At 47.6% G+C, this 10,000-nt stretch overlaps 3 protein-coding genes across 3 annotated transcripts in view; 1 reads left to right on the forward strand and 2 right to left on the reverse strand.

Annotated features, from left to right (window-relative positions):
- The window catches only part of LOC126571817 (protein ABHD13), a 7,141-nt gene extending 6,699 nt beyond the window's left edge, over positions 1-442 (reverse strand). The window contains exons 1-2 of the mRNA XM_050230647.1: positions 374-442; positions 1-309 (exon numbers count right to left, since the gene is read on the reverse strand). The exon at positions 1-309 is cut by the window's left edge and continues 209 nt beyond it. The gene's annotated coding sequence lies outside the window, so the exon portion shown is untranslated. The remainder of the gene's footprint in view (positions 310-373) is intronic.
- A 136-nt stretch (positions 443-578) lies between these two features.
- On the forward strand, positions 579-3,194 carry LOC126571798 (nuclear pore complex protein Nup50). Its single transcript, XM_050230611.1, has one exon. It carries the CDS (start codon positions 663-665, stop codon positions 3,003-3,005), a length of 2,343 nt encoding a protein of 780 aa, XP_050086568.1. The 5' UTR covers positions 579-662; the 3' UTR covers positions 3,006-3,194.
- Positions 3,182-10,000, reverse strand: part of LOC126571796 (DNA repair and recombination protein RAD54-like) — a 6,910-nt gene continuing 91 nt past the window's right edge. Inside the window, exons 1-5 of the mRNA XM_050230607.1 lie at positions 9,939-10,000; positions 5,756-5,912; positions 5,171-5,694; positions 4,608-5,103; positions 3,182-4,543 (exon numbers count right to left, since the gene is read on the reverse strand). The exon at positions 9,939-10,000 is cut by the window's right edge and continues 91 nt beyond it. Coding sequence (XP_050086564.1) covers positions 3,182-4,543; positions 4,608-5,103; positions 5,171-5,694; positions 5,756-5,758 — 2,385 coding nt within the window. The 5' untranslated portion in view covers positions 5,759-5,912; positions 9,939-10,000. The remainder of the gene's footprint in view (positions 4,544-4,607; positions 5,104-5,170; positions 5,695-5,755; positions 5,913-9,938) is intronic.

Genomic DNA, 10,000 nt, shown 5'->3' on the forward strand with positions numbered 1-10,000 from the left:
CTGTAATTAAATGTTCTGGTTGTACACGTTGTCGGCGGCCGACCCGTGTGCTGCTCTCAGCCTGCTACGAGCGCCTGACGGGATAGTTGGATCCATTTTTACGATCCACCGGCATAGCGTACACTGGGTGCAGTTAATTCTTGGGAGATTATGAGCCACACGCGAGGGATTAACGGTAATATCACGATATTGAGCAAATCACTTGGCAAACTCGATGCTGCTGTTCCGATTGCAATCTGGTGTTCCGGTGCAATCCGTTGGCGCCCTTTGGGAGCTATCTGATATCTTAAATGCAGGAGATCTTGCCGTCTGGAAAGAGAAACCGATCGTTAATTGAACAGATCTTTACGGTAACACGAACCTTTTTACTTACCGGTGCGGTTTCCTTTTCGAGAAACCCGGATCACGGCCACAAATTTTACGGAGCGGATGTAAACAAAACATGGAACGATAAAACGATAAAATCGGCAATTTTTTTTCGTAAAAATTCGAGCAAATTTCGTGGAGCTCGAATTTGAGTAGAACTGCTCGACTATGGTTTGGCGAAAAAAAAATAAAAATAAAAATAAGAAGGATTCCGCACGCAACGATTTTTGGTGCGCAAGATTAGCAAAATACTGAATATCGGATACCGGTAAATACTCATCAACCACTGGGGTACGATGGCCAAACGAGGTCCACAGTCTGCGCTGAACCACCTGAACTGGGACGAGGAGGAAAAAACGGAGGAGGTCGGTGAGTTCGCAAAAGCCTCCGAGGATGTTTTAAAACAGCGTGTCATCAAGAAGGCACGGCGCCGCATGGATGGCCCGGCCGATGCGGACAGTACAGCAGCCCCGGCCAGTTCTTCCATTTTCGGAGCGTTCAAGGGATTCGCCCCGGCACCGGCAGCCAAATCGGAAGATGCCGGCACGAACACCGCCCCCAAACCGTTCTCCTTTCTGGCCGGGTTGGCCACGGGCGCAGCGAAACCGAACGGGAACACCGCCGCCGCCGCCACCGCCGTGTCCTCGAGCGGGTCCTCCTTGACCTCTACGACGGCGATGTTCTCCTTCGGATCGAATGCCGGCACCACGCTGGCGGATGCGAGCAAAAAGTTTACTTTCGGATCACCGGCCAGTCTGCAGTCGGCGGATAAGGGATCGTCGGAGACCGGTGCCGGTAGTAAGCCATCGACGGGATTTTCTTTTCTCTCGCCAAAAGCCGGCACGGAAAGCAGCAACAAAAACCTGTTCGGTATGGTCTCTCCGTCCACGTTTTCATTTGGCGCAGCTGCTGTCACGAAGGCAGACGCGGCCACCACTCCTTCGACCACTTCCGTGTCCTCGCCCGGTTCGGAGACGAAATCCACGTTCAGCTTCGGATCTGTTGGAGGTGCTAAGAAAGATGAAACCGGAGTTAAACCGACATTTTCCTTTGGTAGCATACCATCACCAACGGCGACAAAAGCTGCCGATTCCAGCACTAAATCCGATCCACCGGCGTCGACAAAGGATGACTCGAAGGCACCGGCAGAGAAGAAAGCGACGTACACGTTCGGAATGCCCGCAGATTCAAAGGAAAATGTGCCACTGGCTGCGGCCAAACCATCGTTCAGCTTCGGGACGGCCAAAGAAAGCAGCGCAGAAACCGTGAAGAAAATGTTCAGTTTCATGGACAACAAAGCGCCCGCCGGTGATGCAGATGCTTCCAAGAAGACCACATTCTCCTTCGGCACGTTGCCGCAGAAGAAAGACGATGGAGCGGATGATGGGAAAAAACCATCCACCGGATTCTCGTTCGGTACCTTACCGAAACCTGCCTCCAGTTCTGCGGACACAACCGATGCGGCCGCCAAGAAGACTGTGTTCGGTGGATTCGGCACCACGCCGACAAAGGAACCGGCCGGTTCGGTGGAGGGAACCAAGAAAACGTTTTCATTCGGATCACTTCCTCCCAAGGAACCACCGTCACCCGTGGCAACGAAGAGTAGCCCATTCGGTGGATTCGCCGGGACTACGTTCGGTGCAAAGCCAGCTACGACTGACAAGAGCAAAGAGGACGAATTTAAAAGCCACGTCGTTTCACTGAACAAATGCTTCGTTACTTGGATTACGCAAAATGTTGAAAAAAATCCGTTCTGCAAGCTGCACCTAGTGTTCCGGGACTATGAGAAGCACTTTGCGAAGCTGGAAGGTGACAAAGCCCCATCAACGACCTCCATCAGCAGCAGCACCATCTCAAAATCCGATGCTAAACCTGCAGAGCAAAAGGATAAGGCGGAGGAAAAGAAAAAGGAAGAAGCTACTATCGACAAACCCAAGGAGGTGGCGAAACCAATGTTCTCCTTCGGTAGCCTGCCCAAGGAACCATTGGCAAAGGTATCGGCGCCTGCACCGGGAGGATTCACGTTTGGCGCCTCCAAACCATTCAGCTTCGGAAGCCCTCTGGGAGGGATAGGTTCAACAACTGCAGCCAGCAACCGACCCACTACCAGTACGCCCGCGTCCACTTTCTCCTCATCGTTCTTTGCGGGCGCTTCCACGTTCGCTAGCAAACCGGCCGCTACCACCGGATTTACCTTCGGTAACGTTGCCCCACCCGCGGCAACCGAGAGCAAGCCAGCGGAAGGGGGAGATGGTGGTGAAGACGCGGATGATGAACCGCCAAAGGTGGAGTTTACACCGGTCGAAGAGAAGGACAGCGTGTACTCGAAACGCTGTAAGCTGTTCGTGAAAGTCGGTGGAAACTACTCGGACCGGGGCATCGGAACGGTACATATCAAGCTGGTCGACACCAAGGTGCAGGTGCTCGTGCGAGCCGACACTAGTCTCGGGAATGTGCTGCTCAACATCATCCTCAACGAGTCGATTCCGCTGCAGCGTATGGGTAAGAACAACGTCATGATGATCTGCCTGCCGACGCCGGATTCGAAACCGCCGCCAACTTCGGTGCTGCTGCGGGTGAAGACGGCCGAAGAAGCGGACGAACTGTTTGAAACGCTGAAAAAACATAAATCCAAGTAAGCCGCCGCCGTTGGCGTTATTCTGCGCAGGACGAATGAAGCGTGACCTTAGTGTGGCCAGCAGACGAGTCGAATTATCTTTTCATTTTAGCATCATAACCGGATTGTGAACGGAGAGAATGGCAATGGCATGTGGATTAACGATCGGAAACCAATAAAACGGAGCGAAATTTACTCTTAAAGAACGAAATCTTCATCTTTCTCCACATCGTCCTCCTCGGCCCCTGACTCGTCGTCGTCCTCGCGCCGGTTTTCCTTGTCGCACTCGTCCTCCTCTTCCTCTTTTTCTTCCTCCTCCCGCTGCTTAGCGGCCAGCGCCTGCAAACGTCTCTGCTCCGCCAGTTCCTGCTCCACGACGGCCGAATTGGAGCGATGGTGAAACACGAACGAGACGCAGCGCGTAATGTCCCACGATTTCGACAGAATATCGTCCGGAATTCCCTTGTTGTTCGCACAGTGGTACCAGTGCACCAGGTCCGACATACAGTCACTGCTGTCCGGTGGTAGCTTCGTCTGCACCCCGTTCGTACAGCGTTTGCAGCGGAAAATATCATGCGTATCGGAGATTGTCGCTTCATCCAGCTTAAACAGATCCTTAAGATCATCCTGGGTAAAGTGTCGCTCGCCATCCTCATTGTTGTCCACCACCGTCGTCGACAGGGCTTTTTTGTGTGTTTGACGCTGGAAGATCTTTTCCTCGATCGACCCCGTAGCTAGCAGACGATAGATGAAGCAAGGTTTCTTCTGTCCATCACGCCACACCCGAGCCATAGCCTGCTCGTCGTTGGCAGGGTTCCAGTCCGGATCGAACATTACCAACCGATTGGCACCGATGAGATTGAGTCCGCAACCACCGGCCTTCGAGCTGAGCATGAAGATGAAATCCGTCGAGTCGGGGCTATTGAACTGATCGACCACCTTGCCCCGCTTTTTGATCGTCATCGTGCCATCGAGCCGCACATAACCGTAGCCTCGCTTCCGGCACAGCTTCTCGAACAGATCGAGCGTCTGCGTATAGTTCGAGACCAGCACGATCTTGTCCGTGGTGTTGGTTTTGATCGAGGCCAGCATACAATCGAGCAGCAACAGCTTGGCACCGAGCTCTGGCCGAAGTTCCCGAGGGCTGTAGTTGGCCGGTAGAATGCTTGCCGCTTTTTCAAACCCATCCGCACCCTCCTGTATCTTGTCGTACACAAGATCCGGATGGTTGCACAGCTTCTTCAGCGTCGTAATATTCGACAGTGCGGTCAGGGTGGCTTTCTGTTCCGAGCGTTGCTGCTGCAAACTTCTCCGGACTGTGTCCGATTGAAGGAATGCTTTGTATAGTTCCGCCTGCACCGCCGTCATTCGCACACAGACCACCATCTCGAACTTGACCGGCAGGTACTTGGTGAGCAGTGCACTGGTGCGCCGGATCATGCATCGATTGACGAGCGCCGCAAGCTCCTGTAACCGTGCAGCGGCCTTCTCACGTTCCGCATCCGTTGAGTTGGCGTCCTGGCCTCTCAGGATCGGAATTTCGTACTGCTTTCGGAACTCCTGTCGTGATGAGAAGAATCCTTTTAGTAATGGAGCGACCTATTCCGACGAAGAGAAAACTTACCGCCGTTGTGCCAAGCATTCCTGGGTTAACAAAGTGCAGCAGACTGTAGTACTCTGTTAAATCATTCTGGATCGGTGTTCCCGAGAGTAGCACGCGTCGTTTTGTCTTCAACCCCATCAGGGCTTGATAGGTGAGATTCTCGCAGTTCTTCAACCGATGTCCCTCATCGCACAGCACTGCACCGACCTCGGAAGCGTTGAGGATGTCCGCGTACAGTCGGAATGTTTCGTAGCTAATGATCAGTACCGGGGTACCGTGTCGATAGCTTTGATTTGCCATGTACTGTTCCAGTTCTTTCGTCATGTGCTCCTTCGATCCACCGTCCATGGCGAGGCAGTTTACGCGACAACCAAGCCACTTACCGAACTCTTTGTACCAATTCTTCACCAACGAACTGGGGCACACGATAATGGCTTTCCCGATCGTAGGCTTACAGTCCGGGCTTTGCCGCAACAGCGTCCAGAGCAGCGTAATGCATTGCAGCGTCTTGCCAAGTCTGCACGAAGGAAAAAAAAATGAAATTAAAGATCAAGTAGCCAATTTTCAGGTCCAAGTAAACCTACCCCATCTCATCGGCCATAATGCAACCGTTAAAGTCACCCTTCGCACCGGTCACACAATCGTACATAAACTGTACTCCTTCACGCTGATGCGGTCGCAGGATGTTACCAAGCAACGGATCGACCACCACGTGCACCCGAAGTTTGCTCGCATCCATCTTAAGCTTCTCATGTTCGGACAACTCCGGGGGACTGTAGAGTACAAGGGCGTTACAGGCGAACGGATCGTGCAGTGCCCGTCGACCGGCGGATCGTTTCATGCCGAGACAGCGTGTCGAGTGTTCCGGCACATAGTTGGCGATCGGGATCTTGAACGGTTGGCTCAGAATCTTCAGGATCATCGCTTCGTGCTCGCTGGCCGACATCTTCGGTAAGGGTGCAGAGGAGGAGCTCGGAGAGGACCCCGGTTCCGCCGGATCGCGCCGTTTGCGGCATTCTCGCGACCGTTTCTGAGCCGAGATCGGACTTTTGAACGGAGAATTCACAGCCGTCGACGGAAGGCACCGCGATGGTACGAGACTTTTACGCTAAAAGGGGAAAAAAGTTAGTTAATAGGGGTTTTTTAGAGGATTTTCCGGCGAAAATTACCATAATCGCGGCGCGAATTCAAAATCGCTGTTTCTTCGACTTTTCTTGTAAAACGTAAAGCTAAACGAAGAGCCCGAAGGGAAACACAAGTAGTTTGTGTTAGTCCTGTCTGATACAGGCCACCCTTGGAGCGTTATTTTGGTGTAGCACGGGGCCACTGGTAAAATAAAGAAATAAAAACTATGTAGTTAAAGTAACGGCCAATTATGGTCGGTCCATTCGGTGATCATTTTCTTGAAGAATCCAGTCGGTGGCTCAGCACGCTCCAGAGTTATTTAACAAAAACTGGATGCACTGGTAAATACCTCCGTCGTGATTGTTCGGCGATTTAGTGTTAATTGTTAAGCGTACAGTGAATCGTATGTGATTGAAAAACTTTTTACCACTGAATTACTATGTTCTCTCTCCTTCTATAGAATTAGCCTCAATGCAACGAGTGTGAGGCGTACAAAGAGGTCACACGTAAGTCGAAGGCTACTGTAATGCACTACAAAACTCTTGCGACCAGAGCGGAAAGGTACTTAAATGCAAGAGCAGGTGAAGGTACTTAAATGCAAGATTGCAGATCTGGAAAAGCAATTACACGTTGCGGGCATATCATCCCCACCGACCCCATCTACTGAAAAGGAAACGCTCAGCGATCAAGGCGCCCAAGATGAAGATCGGCACAGTCCGATTAAAACACTTCAACGCCAGAATCATCCATTTGCTTTGTGTGCATCGCCTTCCTTTTCTCTGCCAATGAGCTCAAGAGAGCAGTTGAATCGTTTTGAGGAAAACTCAAAATCCCAACTGTTCCGCAAGGAAATAAGGGACCAGTTTGGAAATGAAAAGTTTTTCCGAATGAAGAAAATATTCTAGCCGGAGTTGGCTGCTCAGTGTACTTGGTCCAGAAGAACAAAATAAAGGGGAAAAGGCTGTTTTTTGGAGACATATTCCGAGAGTCTAGGTTTGTTGCATGAAATATTACAGCAATTCTTTCCGAGTATAAGCCGCAGCGCAGCAGAGGAGAAAATAAAATCGGCAATCTTCACTATGAAGAGAAATAAAATTACATAAAACTACATGCAAAAGAGTTTACCGTTGCATATTTGAAATTTATCAAGATCAGTATTTGATTTGTGTTGGTGCCTTTTTGGGGATGAAAGAGAAGGTCCTTCCTCCTTTATGGATATGTGGAACGACAACTTCGTTCACTTATTCGTCGCTATAAGAATATTAAGCAGCGATCTTTATAAACCAACTAGCTTGACCCCGCGTGCGTCGCTACGCGTGAAAGACAGGTGTTATCTGAAATTTTCTCTTTCTTTGAGTTTCTATTTTGTTCATGACGACTGTTGTTCATGTTTGCAAAGGAATTAACATTAGATTACATTCAAACCTTCAAGTGACCTTTTTCGTGGAGTGATCAATGAATATTTGGGAAACCATACTCGGCAAAGACGGTTTTGAGCCAGTTTTTTTAATTTTATGGTTTGATCAGTGAGGAGAATACTAATATTTAAGCAAGTTGATCCAGAAAGTGGGTGTGAACAAAACATTTCCCGTCCTCATGTCCCGTCCAACTCCTTCTGTACAGAACATATCAAGTCAACACGATCGTTATTGCAGGAGATTGAAAAAAAACAATAGTGCCACAGCGATTTATTATACAGTAATGTGATGTACAATGTTTTTGGTCATACCATCTTCGGCTAATACATACAAACTTGATGGTTTCCCGACACGGGAACATGCAACATACAACTGCCCATGTGAGAAACATGGCTTTCTTAAATCCAATCCACAAACAGACATAGTTTGCCCTTGGGACTTATTGATGGTCACGGCGAATGCAATTTTGATTGGAAATTGAACGCGTTTAAATTCAATTGGGAATTCTGTCGGGATTATTGGAATACGTGGCAATAGAACATTTTCTCCTTTGAATTTTCCAGACAATATTGTAGCTTCGATGATATTATTCATCATTTTTTTCACCACCAATCGGGTCCCGTTACAAAGCCTTGGCGGGTTTAAATTTCTTAACAATACTACCGGTGATCCTATCTTCAGTCTTAGCATGTGTGGTGGCATTCCCGACAAATTCAAGGAATTCAAAAATTCCACCGGATAATTTACAGCTTCATTTACGTTGCAAACGGTGTCTATAGATTTATAAGATACCACATTTCCGGGCAATGCCTCTTGTATGAAAAAGTTTAAATCATCAACGTCTACATTTTTGGCTGCCAAAATTACCCTTTCTGCTAGCCATGCATGATTCAAGTAGTTAGTGGTTAGATCGCAGAATACACTATCAATAAGAGCCTTTTGAGAATCAAAGATGATGCAGAAATCCGAAGGCAACTCAATGCAGCCACTATTTTGATGAATCTTAACTTTTCCATCACAGATGGCTAGCAATTGCTTAGCAAATTTATCAGCTGAAGGGTCTCGTAGCATTTGAACGCGCATATTTACATTTAATGTAAGTTTTTCTACATGTTGCCACAGTGGAGATGATGTTAGACATGCTTTAATTTCACGAATGATGGACGGCACGGATTTGTGACATCTCCGCACGCGCATTTTCTCTGTCTTGTTGTATTTGGTGCGGAGTTCTTATTTCTCTGCGCCTACGTTGAATTGTTGTTTTCCTAGCTCGACGGTCCAAATTGAACCCCTTTCGCCTAGCTGGCATATTAAGGATCAGATCGAACACACCCCAAAACCAAACTTTTTAATAACTCCGTAGTAGCTTGAGATCAACGAAATACATTTGTACACTGCTGCTTTTCTTTTGCTACTGCTTAATTCCCCTTTTTCGTAGCGATTTGCTAAGCGTAGTGTACTTGGATCTCTTTTTAAAAGTAAGTGTAAGTAAGAAAAGTAAGAAGGACAAAACGTGTAAAGTAAGAAGTGTTCGATGAATGTTTAAACCGGCTGTTGCGTCAACTGCTCACCGATGTATGGAGTAGTGTGAGCGTGTTATGGGATGGGATTAAGTAATTGGATTGGGATTAGTAAGAGCACTCATGAGAGACGATCGCTCACGTGGTTCTTTGTGTTGAAGAGAGAATAAAGGTGTATTCGATTAGATAGCAAAGAAATCAGAAATCTCGTCTGTTAATTTGGAATACAGTCCACAACAGAGCTAACACCGGCCTTCTTCGTTCTTCGGGTTCGTTAGTAACGCTTCCGCTGTTCAGCATCCTGACTGCTAATCTCTGCGGTTTAGTCGATTTTAAAAAAATCATAAAAAAATGACTGTTTGAGCTAGGGTTATAAAAATTTGAGAACATTCGTTTTTTTGTATGAAAAATCCATAAAAAATGCCACTGTACAGCTTACAATTAAGTTACGAAAAATAATTTTCTTATTTTTTGAATAACTTAAGTAAAGTGAATGAAATATAGTTTACATCCGATTCTGATACCAACAGAAGATACACTCAAAGTTTGGTGAGAATCGGTTCAGCCGTTTCGGAGGAGTTTGGATACTAACATTGTGAAAAGTGGTTTTTGAATATTTAAAAAAAGATGACTTAAGTAAAGTGAATGTAGGATAGTTTATATCAATTGCCATTACCAAAAGAATATACACACCAAGTTTGGTTAGAATCGGTTCAGCCGTTTCGAAGCAATTGGGACGCAAAGTTTGTGACACGAGATTTTTATATATATAGAAGATTTTGCAGCTTGGATACAAACTACGAACGTGCCTTTGCCGCTCTCACGCCACTTGCTGCTCCACTTATGTACGGAAGTATGGCGACACGGCTATGTCCCGAGTATAAAAGGGGGCTGACTCAGAACGATTATCTTTGCCTTATCCTTGCGAAGCTTATAGCCTCCCGAAAGAAAGGAGGAACTAAGTTGGTCTCTGGGGTTTGGATTTGGTGGATTTAATCTCTTACATGCTCTTGCTCCGGAACCTACATTTGAAGAATCCGGCTATTTATGTATCATTCTTTCTTTAGAATCTAGATTCTTATAGCACTTGTACAGGTGGTAAAGAAGCTACTAACTGCACGGGCGCGGATGTTCCGGATGCGAATTTGAGGTGTTCCGAATAGGCTACAATCCGTTCGTTCTCGTTGGTAGCTAAAGAGGCTCTCTCTTAGCCTAAAAGTCTTGATTGCAGTGCATTTAGTTGCCTGGAAGGAGAAACCGATACGAGATATCCTTGCTGTAACACGAACCTTTCTACTTGCCGGTGCGGTTTCCTTGCAAGTTTCATTGGACCGGCGTCCGGTGTTTTATC

This window comes from Anopheles aquasalis, chromosome 2, assembly GCF_943734665.1.
Source record: "Anopheles aquasalis chromosome 2, idAnoAquaMG_Q_19, whole genome shotgun sequence".
In the NCBI taxonomy this organism is placed as follows: domain Eukaryota; kingdom Metazoa; phylum Arthropoda; class Insecta; order Diptera; family Culicidae; genus Anopheles; species Anopheles aquasalis.

What these genes read in the sequence shown, in the direction of transcription:
- LOC126571798 (XM_050230611.1), top strand. Translation starts at nt 663, where the DNA reads ATGGCCAAACGAGGTCCACAGTCTGCGCTGAACCACCTGAACTGGGAC.